The 19,616-nt window shown below is 40.1% G+C and overlaps 1 protein-coding gene across 1 annotated transcript in view; it reads left to right on the top strand.

Annotated features, from left to right (window-relative positions):
• Nucleotides 1–17,575: 17,575 nt before the first annotated feature.
• TESPA1 (thymocyte expressed, positive selection associated 1) overlaps nt 17,576–19,616 on the top strand; it is a 41,921-nt gene continuing 39,880 nt past the window's right edge. Inside the window, exons 1-2 of the mRNA XM_075851064.1 lie at nt 17,576–17,643; nt 18,773–18,818. Of these exons, the coding sequence (XP_075707179.1) occupies nt 17,592–17,643; nt 18,773–18,818 (98 nt within the window). The 5' untranslated portion in view covers nt 17,576–17,591. The remainder of the gene's footprint in view (nt 17,644–18,772; nt 18,819–19,616) is intronic.

The raw sequence follows: 19,616 nt of genomic DNA, 5'->3' as shown, positions 1-19,616 counted from the left end.
TTTGAAGGAGTTGCAGCCACTCGTAATAGTGCTGCTTCCCCTCCATTTCTCTCACTTGCTGACACTGTGAATCGCTGACATGTCCGTGTCGGCGATTCAGTGTGAGAAAGTGACCGGAATGAAGGGGAAGTAGCGCTCGTATGAGCGGCTGCAACCCCTTCAAAAAAGCTGATTGGCGGGGGTCCCGGGTGTCTGACCACAACCCATCAGCAAGACACCAACAATAAACGTACCTCCTCTTTGGCCGCAGGTCCTCACTCCATGAAGTGTCGGGATGCTGTGCGTGGCACATAGCATCGTGACGTAATGCGCTGCACACAGCGCTGTGACGTCAGGACCTGTGATGCGCTCCAGGAAGAGGAGGGGTAAGTACTGTCCGTTACTATAGTAACAGTGGCCCGTGTAGTTTATTACATAGGCCCCAGTTACTATAGTAACTTTTTATTGATGTGTGAATGTGGCTGCCACTAGCATCGGGGCCCCCTCCGGTGCTAGCGACGCCACACCCGGCATGAGGGGGGCCGTGCGATCATGTGTGGTCTGGTCTGGTTTGGGGACTGTATGTAGAGGGTCTGGTCTGTATTTAGGGAATTTGGTGTTTGTATTAGTTTAAGGGGTCTGGAGTTTGTATCAGTTTTAGGGGTTTAGGGTCTGTATATTTAGGGGTCTGTGTTAGTTTAAGGGGTCTGGGGTCTGTGTTTAGGGGGACTGAGGTCTGCATACTGTATGTGGCCCCCACTACATTATACAGTGTTAAGGAGATAACTACTTCAGGATGATTCCACCAACATAAATTGTATATGTATTGAATCCTAATGGGAAATTAAAGGGGTTGTCCAGTTTTAAGAAATGAATAGCCTATTCTCAGAGTAGACTATTAATTTCTAATTGGTGGGGGTCAGACTCCCAGTTCCCCCACTATTTTGCCTTTTCATAGGGGTTGCGGCGCTCATAAGAGAGCTGCTTCCCCTTTATTATTGTCGCTGCTCGTACTGTGTATCGCCGAAACAGTTGTAGCAGCGGTTCACACTATTAGGCTGGATTCACACGAGCGTTGCGTTTTTGCGCGCGCAAACAACGCGGCGTTTTGCGCGCGCAAAAACCATTTGACAGCTGCGTGTGTCATCCGTGTCTGATGCGCGGCTGCGTGATTTTCGCGCAGCCGGCATCATAGAGATGAGGCTTGTCGACGCCCGTCACTGTCCAAGGTGCTGAAAGAGCTAAATCTTTCAGCACCCTCGACAGTGAATGCCGAACACAACAGCGAAAAACCTGTAAAAAAAAAGATAAAGTTCCTACTTACCGAGAACTTCCCGGCCGTTGCCTTGGTGACGCGTCCTTGGTGACGCGCCTCTCTTGACATCGGGCCCCACCTCCCTGGATGACGCGGCAGTCCAAGTGACCGCTGCAGCCTGTGATTGGCTGCAGCCTGTGCTTGGCCTGTGATTGGCTGGAGCTGTCACTTGAACTGAAGTGTCATCCCGGGAGGTCGGACTGCAGGAAGGAGACAGGAGTAATCGGTAAGTTAGAACTTCGTTTTATTTACAGGTTCATGTATTTTGGGATCGCAAGTCACTGTCCATGGTGCTGAAACAGTTTAACTCTTTCAGCACCATGCACAGTGAATGTCTCCCGACGTCGCGGACCGGAATTTTTTTTGCCGGGTTCGGCCAAAACGAGTTTGGCCGAACCCGGTGAAGTTAGCTTCGGTTGTCGGGGTTCGCTAATCGCAAAGACACTCCGTTTGGATGTTCGGAAACAGAAAAGCACGTGGTGCTTTTCTGTTTACATTCATCCTTTTGACAGCTGTTGCGCAAACATGCAGTTCGCACGGAAGTGCTTCCGTGCGACATGCGTGGTTTTCACGCACCCATTGACTTCAATGGGTGCGTGATGCGTTGAAAACGCTGAATCAACGGACATGTCGTGAGTTTTTGGCAACGGAGCAATGCTGCGCAAAAAACGCTGCCATGTCTGCACGGCCCCATTGACAAATATAGCTACGGGCAACGCACGTGAAAATCACGCGCGTTGCACGCGCGTATTTTACGTTCGTCTGAATAAAGCCTTACAGCCTTCTCCCATTGAAGTATGTCGGCGATTCACAGTACAAGCATGAGCGCAGCGGCCTATTCAAAACAGCTGAAGGGCGTGGGTGCGTCAGACCCCCTCCGATCAGATATTGATTGGCTATCCTCAGGATATTTTTTCTTATGACTAGGATACCCCTTTTAGCACATGTGCAAATTACATTCTATAAAAGTCTTGAGAGAAGTGTACATTTTTTCCCCACTTCTCTCCCTCCATGTCTCTCAAATGTTATTGCCAGTGGAAACGACCAGATAATCTGGTGGAACCTGCTGGGCATGTGCGGTCAGAATACTCAAAGCATTTCTTCTTGGGTTGCTCAATCAGATTCCCAAAGTAATCTGCTGCTTCACCTTGCACATGTCAGTGAATATCTCTGGAATGCTCTGTGGTCATGTGGGCAGAGGATTCATGCCTACTTACTGACCAACTAATCATTGAACACAGTGATTTATTGATGCCTATTGGTGCTATTAAAGCAGTTGTTATGCCAGCAGGTTTGTTAAATCTTAAAATTAAAGGTATATTATAGAAAAATATGGCTGGATATATACATATGACTGGATTCACAAACAGACAAACTTTTTTTATGTAATAAATGCTGCAGCCAGATGTTACCATAAAGTATAAAGGGAATTATCGAAAAGGCTACATACAAACAATTTTGTTTCTGCCATTTCTGGGGTAATTGGTATTTTTTTTTAAACGTACCATGCTGTGGTTATGGTGTTTTTTATTCTGCCGTTTTTCCCATAGGCTTCTCCATAGGACTTGAAAAAAGCCTGAAAAAATGTATGTTTAAAAATGTTTCATAATAAAAAATGCTACCTAAAACCCTTGTAAAAAAAAGTGACTAGAAACACTGAAAAAAAAGTGACTATGAAACATATCTCGAACAAGCATGACAGACATCTAGAGCTCATACATATTTATGGACAAACCAAAAAGTGATAGCCTCGTTCACATCTACACTCACAATCTACACTCCCAATCAGAACAAGGAAATAACCGGAATCACTGGTTTCGTGGCACCACCAGTGGCCGACAGAATCAATTGACTTTAATGAGTTCTGTCTGGGTTTCCTTCGAGGTGCCCATGTTGCGCCATTGTTTATGGTATTCTGAGCCAGATCTTCTACGGAGGCCTCCAACGCAGATGTGAACGAGGCCTTAACATCTTGTTTCAATTTTCAAACACACATTATAAGTAAAAACTTTCAGAAAATTACCTTAAAATGTAACAATTAGAGCACACCGTTTAAATCTATCAATATGTAATTTTATTTATTTATTCATGATTTCTTATATAGCTCCAACTATTCTGCACTGAGATTGTTATCACTCACGCCAGTCCTTGTCCACAATCTAAATTCCCTGTCTCAATCACATACACAATTAGGCCAGCCTCAAAAGTGTGCGACCTGTGTGGTCGCACAGGACACATCAGCTTTCCCTACTGAAGAGGACGGTCTAGATGGCCGACACCTAAAGCTTGCTAACATTAATTATATAGTAGTCATATTTAGAGATTGTATAGCACTATCATCAGATTGCTTTATGTACAGGGCTATTCATTCACTGTATGTTGGTATTATTTTAGCAGTGTTTGGTGTTATATACTTGGCATTGTGTGACACTGTTACTTAGACACTGTACAGTATATTATTTTTGAAGTGTTTTTTTTAGTAGTGCTACTGTGAAGTATTGTTAATAAGAAGAGATGAGTGAATATCCCAAAATTTGTTACAGGTCTGATTTGCTCAAATTGGTCATACGATGTGACTTGGTCTGAAAAAAATTGCAGCAGATACAAAGTATTCCAATTGCTCTGAAAACTCATGTCTGACTCTTTGATTTCTTCTAAGACTGTATACAAGTTAAATCCAACTCTTTTCTAACGCCAAGCCAGCATTAATAATGTGAAAGTGAGAGCAAGAAATATGGGTAGAGGAAGGGATAACCGCAGTGTATTTTGGGAAGGCTGCTTTCAAGGCATTATAGGGAAGCTCACCAAAAGTCATGTGATGCTTTTTCTTATTTGTAAAATGGCAGCCGACATTTCTCGAACCCCAAAAGATTCGGAATTTGCCGCATCCAAAACTGTTGGGAAATTCAGACCGAATTCGATTTGCGCAGAATCAATTCGCTCATTACTCTTAAAAAGGCAACCGTATGGAATTTTTATTTGGCCAATGTAAGGCGCTGTTAGGCACCATACCGTATGATGCTTATAATTATCACTATTTGGTATAGTTATTTGTACAACATATGACAGTACAACATACGAGGGTTTCAGTATATTATTTTTGCAGTGTATGTTAGTAGTGCTACAGTGAAGCATTGTTAATAAGAAGAGAGGAGTGAATTTCAAAAAATGTATTTCGTTATTTGTACAACATATGGGGGTTGTCAACTAGGGCCAATTTCATAGAATTGCAACAAAACCTATTTGTATGTTTTTGTTCTTAAATATTCAGAGGTCACAGTGCTCTATGGAATCTGAGATTTTTCGTCTTCGCGTTCCAGTGCAGAACTGTGCAGGACTAATGTGAACACTAATATTTACATATCAAGTCATAAGATGTGACTAACAGAAGTAGGTAGTAATTAGATGTATTTAGATCATAGATTATACAGTATATGACAGGTCTATAGAGAATCAGCTTCTGGGTATTTAATTTTGGCAACCACAAATTGTTTTTCACGTTTTACCTGATATGTGAAAATGACAGCCAAAAATCTGTTTGTATTAACAACTACATAGAAACATAATTATAATTGAAGTAAATCAACTTCCTACTAAGACATTCCACCCACTTTTTCCTCTATAGGTTTTATTGTCAGAGTACGTAAAGCCAATCCCTTCAATTACATTTTGAAACTGTGAACAAATGACAGAAGAATGACTGCGTCACATAGGGCGAGTATGTAACATGGTTGATAGATTGTCAAATAACAGCATGCATGCTGCTGTAACTATCTTTGGAGATAAGCCAATTATTATGTATAAGGTTCTATTATTTAGATATTAACTTTGCTTTTATTTTTTTTATTACATCAACTAGATTAAATAACTTACGATGATTGTAACCACATTTGTCTAGGTTTACTTACATGACTGATATTGTGGCTCAAACTTCAAATATGACAAGACATGATGATAAAAATGTATTTAAATTACCGTACTTATCGCTGTGCCAAGTTATCAGATTTTTTAGTTATAAGCCTCCTGTGAAAAAAGATGCCTGTGGACCATATGTCAAAACTTCCTGTCCCTGTGCACTGGCATTGTTATCATTGTGACACGGTGCCTTAGAGCAGCAAATCAGAATACAGATTGAATAGAAATAGAATACTGTAAGAAAATGAAAGAAGAGGAGGACAGGGAGTGTTATTGTGGGAACATAGGCAGAAAAGGTTTTCTCACTTTACTTATACTTAGCAACATCTACAACAATTAACATAGTCAATTTGTAATCTTACAGCTTTTACCCCTTAATGACCAGCCTATTTTAGACCTTAATGACCAAGCTATTTTTTACGTTTTTCCATCGTCGCATTCCAAGAGATATAACGTTCACCGTGCGGGTTAAGTAATGTAATAGCTTTATAGTCGGGGTAGTTACGGACGCGGCGATAACAAATATGTGTAATTTTTTAACTTTATTTTGTTTTTTTAATAGTAAAGCAGTTTGTAAGGGGTAAAAGTGGGTTTTTCTTTTTTTTTTCACATTTTTTTAAAATTAACTTTATTACACTTTTTTTTTAAAACTTTTTTACTAGTCCCACTAGGGGACTTCACTATGCGATCCTCCGATCGCTATTATAATACACTGCAATACTTTTGTATTGCAGTGTATTACTGCCTGTCCGTTTAAAACGGACAGGCATCTGCTAGGTCATGCCTGTGGTATGATCTAGCAGGCATTTATTAGAGGCAGACCTGGGGGCCTTTATTAGGCCCCCGGCTGCCATGGGAGACACAGACACTCTCCAAAACCACTCAGATGCGGTGCTCGCTATTGAGAACCGCATCTGAGGGGTTAAACGGGTGAGATCGATACTAATATCGATCTCACCCGGCAGAGCAGGGACGCTCCCAGCCCTCAGCTGCCTCTGGCAGCTGAGAGCAGGGGGATTTGACAGCTCCCTGCTCTGTTTATTTATTCCGATGCCGCAACGTAAAAAGTCTATGGCATCGGAATAAGGCCCGTTAGTGACCGACGTAAAAAGACTATGGGCCGGTCACTAACGGGTTAAAGCTAAAAATAACACTGCTAACAAGATCTGAGTGACCTGGTGACAAAGAAATTAGCTCTTATAAAATCAAATATGGTTGCAGAGGTAGTTGTCTGATGCTTCTTGCCCCAGAAACTGAAGCCTGAAGAAATCTGGCGCACACATGGTTAAGCTTATAAGAGAAAAACTACTTACAATTACAGTCATTTGAAAAAGTAAGACACTCCAGTTCCGGCCTTTTATTTTTTAACATATGTGGACATATCGATATTTGATCTTCCTTCACACAGTATATATGTAATGCCGGGGTAGGGAGACAGACAGGTGAGCCCTAATCTACCTGCCACTCAGTCCCTGCCTACTTGCAACGGCCCGTCCTAGGCGACGGCGTACAACTGGGCGACGGTCCCTACGCTCACTAAGTGCACGACCAACAAACAGACAAGGGTACACAGAAGCTAGGGGAACGAGGCAGTTGCCCACGGCAACACCGTGAGCAACAAGTGTAGTGAACGAGCCGAGTCAAACCAGGAGTGTACGAGGTACCAAACGCAGAGCAGGAGAGTAGTGAACGAGCCGAGTCAAACCAGGAGTGTACGAGGTACCAAACGCAGAGCAGGAGAGTAGTCAGTAAGCCAGGGTCTATATGGAGCAGAGGACAAAGTACAAGCAGCAGCAGCAGAGCCAGGAAACAGACAGAATCACAGGCAAAGGAGGAGCAGGAAGTGAAGGTCTAAATAGACAGAGGGCGGGAGCTAGCTCCGTCTGGCCAGGCTGTGATAGGCTCTCCCACTCCTCAGCCTCCCAGCCTGATTGGTAGAAGGAGGGGTCACTCGATCAGACTTAGGAGCAGGTGCAGACTGACTAACCACGGGCGTCGACACAGAAGCTGTGTCTGGCAGATCCTTTACAATATAGAGATAAATCTGCTTTGCAATTATTTAAACAAAAACTTTACAGATATGCCATTCCCATTTCCGTGGAATAAGTAAGTACACATTTATAAATAATCTTAAAGTTCTAAAATTAGAATAAGGTGCCCCAGATCAGGTACACATGATTAGAACACCCTCAGGTTGAGCCTATATACGTATCAACTGTCTGCTGGTAGAGTGCCATATGGGCAGAAATAGCCAATTTTTTGCAATGCATGAGCATCACCAGTACAAGTCGATTCCTGTCCATGTGGTATGTTACTGGCACACTACGGATATGTGTACAGGAACTCTTAGAGTGAGTCTTGGAGGAACTTGACTTGATTACACCTCAGACATTTATGGCTCATGCACATGGCAGATCCCTATGCACGAAGCATGTATGGTAGTGCACAGATCCGTATACAAGCTCTGTTGGACTCTGTTTGTATGGAGATATTCCAGCTTTAGAACCAGTGCTTCTAGGAAAGAATACCTCCATACACAAAGCAGCCAAAGGATCATGTCATGTTTTTTTTTCTGTCGGATTCGTACATAGTCCGACAAACAATGGCTCTATATGCCTCCGTATGAAATCTGTGGTATACGGAGGTACAGTAGTGAGCTCATGCACCTCTAGGGAAACCCTATTATGGATCTGTACAAGATGGAGCCGTAATATGGCTGTGTGCAATAGCCCTTAGCGAGGTTTGGTTTAATCTTTCTAGTAGAAATGCATTTCTTGTTCAAAGAGCTCTCTCAGCCTTTCAGAAAAAAGGCAATACATTCTTTTGAGCCAAAAAAATAAATAAAATAAAATAGCCATTTTATAACAAAAACAAACTTGCCCACGCCAGGACAACTCAACAAGTGGAAGTAGAGGACTCACTACTATGTTAATATTATAATTAACTTTTCAAGACATGGATGATGCTTTTTTGGACTATAAAAAAAGCACAATATATAATATTTATCTATCTATAAGTATATAACTGATATAAATAGTACGGTAATCTCTCGTGGGCAGTGCTCCCCCCTTCTGTGCCAGCCTGTTACTCATGTTATATATTGTGCTTGCTTGTTTTTATTGTGTGGTCATATGTTATGTATTTAAATCCTTCTGTATTTTATATAAACAGTGCCCTGGAATCTAATGGTTCTATAAAATAAAATAAAACAATAATCATAATACTAAATATTAAAATATGTCCACATATGTTAAAAAATAAAATGGAATTACATTTTTTTTGGGCAAGAAGTATGCAGTAATTATTAATTACAGCGAGGGGGGTGGCAAACTGGGCAATTGCATAGGACCTCTGTTTACTAGGGGGCACCCAAGGAATAGACCCCCCAAGAGCACCCTGAGACTAGAGCATATAACCCTTCATTGCCCTTGACCACCAGGGACTTCATTATTAATACTTTCACTATGTAGACATTATATTATTTGTACACTAAATGCCGTTTTTTTTTTTGAGCTTTGGGCATGTGTGTCTTAAAATTACAAGAACAACTGTTGTAAAATGGTGAGAGGGGGGACTTAGTTTGCTTGTTGCCTAGTGCCCGATATATTTTTTTTACACAGCTAGTCCTGATTACAGGGTATATCCAATTGTTGAAACCAGTTATTTTATATATTTATATTGAAACTGTATAGTCCATTTTCAATAAGCAATGGCACAAGGCAAGAGTTCCCTTTGCCCCATGTTAAACTAAGAGATCAAGACCATTGCATTGAGTTATTTGCAAATGTTATAATTGCTATGTCTAATCCCATGATATCTCTCCCCACGGCCACAGAAATTAAAACATTTGGATAAGCTTCTTACTATAAAGTTAACACCACTAAAACACAAATACTTATTCTTGGCCTTAAACCCTCTATAGAGATGCAATCATCTATATTTTATAACTCCAGGTGTATACAGGATGCTCTTTTCTACTTAGGAATAAAGCTCACAAAAACCCTCTCCAAGTTATTCAAAATTACCTTCACCCCTTTACTATACACTATCAAATCTGATATTATAAAGCTAGAAACTTAATGCATCTACTGGGTGGGTAAAATTATTATTTCAACTAAATTTCTATATTGTTTTTGGAATATTATTTTATTCTCGTTTCTTACCTTAAGAAAACCCAAACAATTCTGCACCATTTTATGGAGTAAGAAAATCATTGGTGTTTCATACACCAGTCTTAATAGACTGAAAATTTGGAGTAAACTAGGACAAATTTATTCAGAGGCAAAAGCCAGAAGCCTCTTAATAAATGTTTTGCATCTTTCGGCCAGGCAACGACCTCGGTCATGCGCTATATATTCCCCCCTTCGGCCAAATTTAAAAAAAGCAACAAATGCTCACCTTCCCTGCTCCTCTTCTCTCCTTCAGCTCGCTCATCACTCAGCGCCGCTCGTACAAGGACCTGATTGCGAGCAGCTTCAGGGCTTTTATATGCGACACAGCACTTCAACGTCATTAGTGCAGCATAGCATACAACGTTTAGACACTGCCTGGTGAAAATTGTGACGTATGGGCCCTTTTGCGAATTTTCTACGCACACAAAACTGGTGTCGAAAGGTTGTTAATTAAACCCCTTTTAGAGGGCTTGTCGGGCCACGCGGCGGTTTTTTCATACTGAAGACCTATCCAGAGGATAGGTCATCAGTATATGATCGTGGGGGTCCAACACACGGACAACGCACCGATCAGCTGTTCTGGCTGCCTCCAGGCAGTGTATGTTATGCAGTGGTCAGTGTCGGAAGAAGATGGCTCCTTACACTGTATAGCGGCCGTGCTGCAGTACTGCAGCTCTGCTCCTATTCTCTTGAATAAGAGCAGAGCTGCAGCATGGCTGCAATACTGTGACCGAAGCCATGTGCTTCCGGCACAGACATCTGGTGCCCGGACGCAGCCAAAACAGCTAATCGGTGCAGGGTCCGGATGTCGAACCCCACTGATCATATACTGATGACTTATCCTGTCGATAGGTCATCAGTATGAAAAACCGCCCCATGCCCGGACAACCCCTTTAATCCTCCCTCTATTCTTCAGTACTACCCCGCTACAATATTAGAACAACTAAGATCATTGTGGATCAATGACACCTCCAAATTCTGGGTCAACATTTAAAAATGCTTTTTAGGCAACCATTCAATAGTGGATCAACTTAAAGCATCCGTTTTTTATTTTAAAACCAACTTCTCACCCAAACTACTTACCCTGCAAGCTATTGCTCGAATTTAGTCTACTGTGTCTAATAAGAAAAACAAATTCACTTAAACCAAGTCAATTCCTTTGTTAGTATGCTTGACGTGGCTATTCAAAACTTTTCAATCTCCAACTGGAAAAAATTTGGTGTAATTAAGCTTTAACAATTCTGGTGCAAAAATATATTTATCTTATTCTCTGAATTAAGAGAAAAATTCAACAACCCTCAATACTATTTCTTCAAGTAACTGCAAATTAGAAATCTTCTGAGAACATTTTCTCGTTCTAATATTTCCCATACTCCATCCAAATTTGACGTATTTTCCTTTTCACAAATTGTAAATAGCGGGGTATATAAGTGCTACACACTTCTTAAAAAGCCTAACCTTGACCCCAAAGAAAATATCAAATCTTGCTGGAATTTTTTTTTAGACATATCTTTTACTGTAGAACAATGGTATTTAGTATTTTTGTGTGTGTTAAAACATTGTAAAAATATAATCCATTTGGAAAAATGCTCGTAAGATTCTTTACAAATAGTATTTACCTTCTTCACAATTAAGCAAAATCTTTCCCCACACTTCCCAACGTTGGAGATGCAAATCTTCAGAATGCTCCTTTTTTTTCACCAGTGTAGACCTTATTCTTTGGAAACAGGTATTCCAAATTTTATACGCTATATGTGGTTTCCGAATCAACTCTAAACCAGAATTACTTTTTATTGACCTCGAGCGTTTTCCAAAGGTCCACCAAACTTGGGTCCTTCATACATTGATTGTCACCAGAAGGAAGGTAGCCTAATTTTGTAGTGATACACATTGTTTTTCTATCACTGAAATCATGAAGGGTAAATGACAGCAATTGGTAAGAATATGTGTTTAGCAGAGCTCTTAATTCTTGCAACAGAGTGTTCTTAAATGGAAAGTATATATTAATTATAAATATAATTCTATTCCTACACATATGTATAATCAACTTCTGATTTTAGAACTACCTCAAACAACCTAAAAGTAAGACACAGCACTCCTTTTTCTGTTTGCAATATTTTTTTTATTTCACAATCCACAATAATGTAACGTTTCGGTGAGAATATGACAATTTACCTCAACAAACTGTACTGTTTTGTTTTATTTACTATGTTATTGATTCTTATTTACTATGTTCATTTGAAAGTTGTCATTTATAATTAGTTTTTTCTTAACCCCTTCCTGCTTTAGCCACTTTTGACCTTCCTGACAGAGCCTCATTTTTCAAATCTGACATGTTTCACTTTATGTGGTAATAACTTCGGAAGGCTTTAATTATATCCAAGCGATTCTGAGATGGTTTTCTTGTGACACATTAGACTTTATGTTACTGGCAAAATTTGCTCGATACATTCAGTATTTATTTGCGAAAAACACCAAAATGTTGTGAAAAATTGCAAAAATTTTCATTTTTCTAAATGTAAACGTATCTGCTTGTAAGACAGGCAGTTATACCACACGAAAATAGTTGCTAATTAACAACCCCCATAGATCTACTTTAGATTGGCATCGTATTTTGAATATCATTTTATTTTTCTAGGAAGGTACAAGGCTTAGAACTTTAGCTGCAATTTCTCACGTTTTAAGAAAATTTCAGAAGGCTATTTTTACATGGGCCAGTTCAGTTGTGAAGTGGCTTTGAGGGCCTTATATATTAGAAACCCCCAGTAAGTAACCCCATTTAAAAAACTTCACCCCTCAAAGTATTCAAAACAGCATTTAGTAAGTTTCTTAACCCTTTAGACGTTTCATAGGAATTAAAGCAAATTAGAGGTGAAAATTACATATTTCGCTTTTTTTGTTGCAGAAATTCATTTTTAATCCATTTTTTTTGTAACACAGAAGGTTTTACCAGACAAATGCAACTCAATATTTTTTCCCAGAGTCTGCAGTTTTTAGAAATATCCCACATGTGGCCCTAGTGTGCTAATGGACTGAAGCACCGGCCTCAGAAGCAAAGGAGTACATAGTGCATTTTGGGGCCTCCTTTTTATTAGAAAATATTTTAGGCACCATGTCGGGTTTGAAGGGCTCCTGCGGTGCCTAAACAGTGGAAATCCCCCAAAAGTGACAACATTTGGGAAACTAGAGACCTCAAGGAAATTATCTAGGGGTATAGTGAACATTTTCACCCCACAGGTTTTTTTTGCAGAAATTATTGGAATTAGGTCGTGAAAATTAAAATCTACATTCTTTCAAAGAAAATGTAGGTTTAGCTAATTTTATCTAATTTCCACAAGGACTAAAGGAGAAAAAGGACCACCACATTTGTAAAGCAATTCCTCCTGATTAAAACAATACCCCACATGTGGTTCTAAATGGCTAATTTTAGGGCCTTGATAAATCGCAACTTGGAACAGAAGAAATGCTCCCCTCGGGCCTTCACACCCGCATATTTTCCTTTCCTGACTTATTGGAGCCTTAACTTATTTTATTTTTTCATAGATGTAGTGGTTTTATAGTTCAGGTCGTTACGGTTGCGGCGATACCAAACATGTATGGCTTTATTATTTTTTTCAATAATAAATGACTTGATAAGGGAAAAATGGCGATAGTGTTTTATGTTATTACTTGAAAGTTATATTTTCTTTTTACAACTTTTATTTTTACTTTTCTTACACTTTTTTTTTTACACTTTTCTTTAGTCCCACTAGGGGACTTGAAGATCCAACTGTTTGATTGATGTTCTAATACATTGCACTACCTATGTAGTGCAATGTATTAGAACTGTCAGTTGTTCACTGGCAGCAAGCCGATCAGGCTCCGGCTCCGGTTGGGGCCTAATCGGCTTCCATAATGGCAGACAGGAGGCCATTGTTAGGTCTCCTGCTGCCATAGTAGCACTCGGCATCCTTGCCATCGCATGGCAGGCTGCCGATTTGCTACAAACCAATAAGATGCAGTGATCGCTGTGGATTGCTGCATCTAAGGGGTTAATGGCAGGAATTGGAGCTAGCTCCGGTTCCTGCTGCTATAGCGGGGGTGTATGTTGTAATATACAACGGACACCCTCTGCTGATGACGCCGGCTCAGCTTCTGAGCCGGAAGCTGAGCCGGCGCCATCTTGAAGATTGTACTGGAAGCCTTTTAGGCCCCGTCGGCAAGGCTTCTGTTGCTGGCTGACCGGGAGGCCAGTATTAGCCCTCCGGTTGCCATTGCAGCCACCGGAAACCCAGCGATCATGTTGCTGGGGTGCCGGTGGCTAAAAACTCCTCACTTGCTGTGATCTTTATTGAACACAGCATCTGAGGGGTTAATCGGCCAGATCGGAGGCTAGCTCTGGTCCTGGCCATTATCTCAGGGTGCCAGCTGTAACATACAGCTGGCACCCAGCGGTGATGGTGTGGGCTCAGCTCCTGAGCCCGAACTATCACCGCAATGTAATGGTACTGCGCTTTGCGGGAAGCCCTGCCTGACAGTGCAGTATATATACAGCGGATGTCGGGAATGGGTTAAATAAAAAACTAACGTTTAAAATAAACAAAACCCACAAATACAATTTTTGCTGAGTCTCCTATGGTAACCATGATGCTTGCTGCACATGCAGATATACTAATTTGCTTCGATACTGTCTGCTAAGCTACAAGTGATATAAATAAAGAATGTGCTCTGGGAGTGCCATAACATGTGGTTACTAAAAACTTAACTTTGTAGCAAGATATCAAGATTGTCATACTGAGCTTCCTGTATGTGTTCTTCAACTGATGTGCCTGTCATATATCTGTAAGCAGGACACAAAAACATGCGGTAAGTTCAATCATGGAATATTTTCTTAAATAATTTGCACCAATGTATATACAGTGAAACTTCTTTGAGGCGACTACCCAAAATTGCATTGTAAAATGATCTTCTAGAGGAGTGGTCCTCTCAAAGAAGTTGGCCAGTTTACATAGTATGTGATGGAACTCAAAATCTGGTCTAAATAAAGGGGTGGTCTTCTCAAGGAGGTGGTCTTCTGGAGTGGTTTCATTGTACATTAAAGCATTTTAAACAACATCTGTGGATAGGTGATACATGTCCTTAATTATGAAAATCCCTTTACTGCTGTATTACACTAATGAACTGTTCAATTGTATTCTACATTTTACCTGACCTGCGAATTTGCAGAGTCTTACTCAAAAGTTTCTGCTGCTACATCACTGGTGTCAAATGAAGTTATAGTGACGTATGATGGACATACCTGATCTACATATATTGTACTCTTCTTATAGAAACCAGGGCAACTTATAATTGTTTATGAGCTCAGTAATATACTGAAGCGAACCCATGATGGTTGCCAGGTTAACTAGATTACACCCAAACTAGACTCATGTTTGCTTCATCTTGAGAGCTTTACTGTTTTTATAATTGACTTACCCTAGGCAATGTGCCACCTTTAAGATTTATGGATTATTTAGGGGACAGTAAGGCCCCCTGCACATGGCCGTAGCCGTAATCCCGGTCTGTGATTACGGCTACGGGCAGCGCCCGCGGACAGTCGTCCGCATTTGCAGGCCATGCTCCTATCATAAAGTATAGGAGCACGAACCAGAAAAAAAAAAAAAAAAAGGACATGTCCTATTTGTTATGGAAGCTTACTACTGCCCGGACATCTTCCCGTAAATATACGGGAAGGGGTCCGTCGGTTGTAGAAATGAATGAGTTTGTAATTACGATCCGTAATTACAGATAAAATCTACGGTCGTTTGCATGGGGTCTTAGGTTATTAATAATACCTTACGACAGAACATTAAATATAATTAATGTCCATGCCATCCTAGATACAGGGGCAGAGATGATAAATGACACATGATGGTTGGGGGGCCCTGGTTTAGATTTTGTATCAAGGACCTAGGATTTAAGTAACACTTCTACCTAGCCATCCATTTTCTTGAAATGGTTGATGCAAAACTCCTTACTCCAGTGCCAAACCTATCTACCCACCACATATGCAAGTTTTATCAACATTTCACCAGGCAGTTCACTCTTCTGTAGTAGTTTTAGAATAAAGCCAGTTGTTTGCTTAAAGGGGCATAAGGGCTTATGAATCTCATAGAGGCCCTCCCCCCTGAATTAACTGGGGCTAATAATTCAAGGATTTCCCTATGGGGTAATGCGTATGTGTTAGCTTCCCCAGTGATAAAAGCTGATCGCGTGGAATTGTACCCTCAACGACAGGACATGATTGGGGGTAGAAGCAATGGGAAAGGTGCTGATGGGACAAACCTATTAAACTGCTGAAGCTGGCTACAAAATTAATTTTAACATGTTGTATTAATCGAAGGATCATAGTGCAGAAGATGTACAGCAATGTTTTTACATACATGAAGACAGTAATACATATACATACAGTGAAGGAAATAAGTATTTGATCCCTTGCTAATTTTGTAAGTTTGCCCACTGTCAAAGACATGAACAGTCTAGAATTTTTAGGCTAGGTTAATTTTACCAGTGAGAGATAGATTATATAAAAAAAAAAACAACAGAAAATCACATTGTCAAAATTCTATATATTTATTTGCATTGTGCACAGAGAAATAAGTATTTGATCCCCTACCAACCATTAAGAGTTCAGCCTCCTCCAGACCAGTTACATGCTCCAAATCAATTTGGTGCCTGCATTAAAGACAGCTGTCTTAAATGGTCACCTGTATAAAAGACTCCTGTCCACAGACTCAATTTATCAGTCTGACTCTAACCTCTACAACATGGGCAAGACCAAAGAGCTTTCTAAGGATGTCAGGGACAAGATCATAGACCTGCACAAGGCTGAAATGGGCTACAAAACCATAAGTAAGACGCTGGGTGAGAAGGAGACAACTGTTGGTGCAATAGTAAGAAAATGGAAGACATACAAAATGACTGTCAATCGACATCGATCTCGGGCTCCATGCAATATCTCACCACGTGGGGTATCCTTGATCCTGACGAAGGTGAGAGCTCAGCCGAAAACTACATGGGGGGAACTTGTTAATGATCTCAAGGCAGCTGGGACCACAGTCACCAAGAAAACCATTGGAAACACATGACGCCGTAATGGATTAAAATCCTGCAGTGCCCGCAAGGTCCCCCTGCACAAGAAGGCACATGTACAGGCCCGTCTGAAGTTTGCAAATGAACATCTGGATGATTCTGAGAGTGATTGGGAGAAGGTGCAGTGGTCAGATGAGACTAAAATTGAGCTCTTTGGCATTAACTCAACTCGCCGTGTTTGGAGGAAGAGAAATGCTGCCTATGACCCAAAGAACACCGTCCCCACTGTCAAGCATGGAGGTGGAAACATTATGTTTTGGGAGTGTTTCTCTGCTAAGGGCACAGGACTACTTCACCGCATCAATGGGAGAATGGATGGAGCCATGTACCGTCAAATCCTGAGTGACAACCTCCTTCCCTCCACCAGGACATTAAAAATGGCTCGTGGCTGGGTCTTCCAGCACGACAATGACCCGAAACATACAGCCAAGGCAACAAAGCAGTGGCTCAAAAAGAAGCACATTAAGGTCATGGAGTGGCCTAGCCAGTCTCCAGACCTTAATCCCATCGAAAACTTATGGAGGGAGCTGAAGATCCGAGTTGCCAAGCGACAGCCTCGAAATCTTAATGATTTACAGATGATCTGCAAAGAGGAGTGGGCCAAAATTCCATCTAACATGTGTGCAAACCTCATCATCAACTACAAAAACCGTCTGACTGCTGTGCTTGCCAACAAGGGTTTTGCCACCAAGTATTAAGTCTTGTTTGCCAAAGGGATCAAATACTTATTTCTCTGTGCACAATGCAAATAAATATATATAATTTTGACAATGTGACTTTCTGTTTTTTTTTTTTAAATATAATCTATCTCTCACTGGTAAAATTAACCTATCCTAAAAATTCTAGACTGTTCATGTCTTTGACAGTGGGCAAACTTACAAAATCAGCAAGGGATCAAATACTTATTTCCTTCACTGTATATGGAGTGAAAGATAATGATTATCATACATCAAAGTTTTTATTTTCAGCGTGAATAATTTCTCCATCCCATGAAATTTTCAACGATTACAAGTGTTATCTTATCAGACAGGCGTATAGCCTGGCCACGGTCACGTCATGTGAAAAACAAAGTGTAAGTAGAGGACTCACCAGCTCTATTGATGCCAATGACAGAATTCACTTTCCAAGACATGGATAATGCTCTTCTGGAAGGTGAGAATGAAAAACACAATATGTAAGTTGTAGGAATATATACCCATCTGTGAGGATATTACTGTTATAAATGGTAAGCCCTCTTGGGCGGGACACTCTATCCTGTGCCAGTATGTTACGCATGTTTTTTGCTTTGCTTGCTTATTTTTATTATGTGTTCAGATGTTATGTATTCAAATCTCTTTTGTATTTTATATTTATTATTATATGTACAGTGCCCTGGAATGTAATGGTGTTAAAAAAATAATAATATAATAATAATAATCATAATGTGAGATTTTGAAATATGTCCGCATGTGTTAATACTGCCTGTATAATAGTGAGAGAGAGGAGACACGAAACAATCTTGGGACCCTTCCTCCTTGCATGCATGATTATACTGTTAGGGTGCTTTTACGTGCTGTGGATTTGCAGTGATGCTGGAGCTGCGGTAACTTACAGTAAGTAATGGGATTTTATATAAGTTCAGGGCATGGTGCAGTTTTAGTTCCATTCAGATGTATGGAACTGATTTACAGTTGCAGAAATTTCTTTAACAAATCTGTCGTGTGGGAATATACCCTTACAGTTTTAATCTACTACATTCCTAGACAAAAAAATTGCACGTAAAAACGCCAGATTTTTTTAAATGTACCATGCATTTTTATGCTGTTTTTACATGTGTTTTGGTGGTGTTTTTTATTTAGTGTTATTTTGTACATGCATTCTTACTGGTGTTTTTGAAGTGCTGATAAAAACGCCACTGACTACAAAAACGCTACAAAAAATAAATAAATGCTGTGTTGTAGACATTCTCATATTTTACTATAGACTTTAAATTGACATCTGGTTGCAGTGTTATTGCCAAATCAAAAATGCATCAAAAAGCTGTTTGTGAAACCAGCCTTATATACATTACAATGACATGAAGAACCCTTTCACGTCACGTATTGGAGATCCTTTCTTCTATACTTTTAGTTCAAAATTGCAGCACAAGACACAATTTGATTTCACTTATTATGTTGCTTTGCCCATAGAGATTTTTTTCCTTTTTAAACTATGCTTGTTACATCTATTTATGCCTTGCACATAACATGAAATATAACATTAAATGACACAACATACAACCCAAAAATTCTCTTTCTTTCAGAGGGTTGCACCGTGGAGATAATACAGCACTGGCTGAAAAATTGCAGGTTAGTGACTAGTGAGCATAGTATCACTTTTTTACCCAAAAATACCAGTCAGGTTTACTTGGCTAAAAATTGATGTGGTTTTCAACTGCGGCCTACCACAGAGTGTGGTTTGACCCTTTGGTCTGAGAATTATTCATTATTTGTCAAGACTTTTTATAGTTCTAGATTTAAGTACAGAGGCTTAAATGTCAAGGAATAATTTTTGGCAGCCATGGCAATGGATCGTCATTTCACAGCATAGATACTTCCAGGAGATAAAATCTATGTGGTAAAATAATGATGTGTTTCCATGGCTAGCAAAAATGGCTTTATATAATAGAGAATTGAAAGCTGTTTTCTATTTAATGCTTTAACGCAATATAAACTTGTCTTTTAGAGCAAAGCAATGTGAGTCACATATCGTATCCTAACAGGGAGAATGGAGTAAGGCTCATACCATACACTAGAGTCCTCCTGTAATCAGATTCCTGACTGCTCTGCTCTATAACCTTCTCCAAAAAGGTTAAAAAAAAAAGCATTTCCTTCTAGAGTCATTTTTGCTATCCATACCAAGCAATAGTTCATAATTTTATGAGACGTGTTGCATGACATTTTATAATGTATATAGGAAAGTTAAAATGTTTATAGTGTGAGCTACTTTATTGGCCGTCTTAGCGGTGTCTCTTCCCCAGCACAACATACACTATATTTAATAAATGGTGCAGACTTTAAAGGCTATGGATATCTTTGCACAAAGATATCAGGCCACAGTCACCGCCCGGACTATTACAGGTACCTAAACATTACTGTCTGCTATCT

This window comes from Rhinoderma darwinii, chromosome 2 (genome assembly GCF_050947455.1).
Source record: "Rhinoderma darwinii isolate aRhiDar2 chromosome 2, aRhiDar2.hap1, whole genome shotgun sequence".
In the NCBI taxonomy this organism is placed as follows: domain Eukaryota; kingdom Metazoa; phylum Chordata; class Amphibia; order Anura; family Rhinodermatidae; genus Rhinoderma; species Rhinoderma darwinii.
Note: the sequence above shows the minus strand (reverse complement) of the source record. Positions and strands in the feature narration are given on the sequence as shown.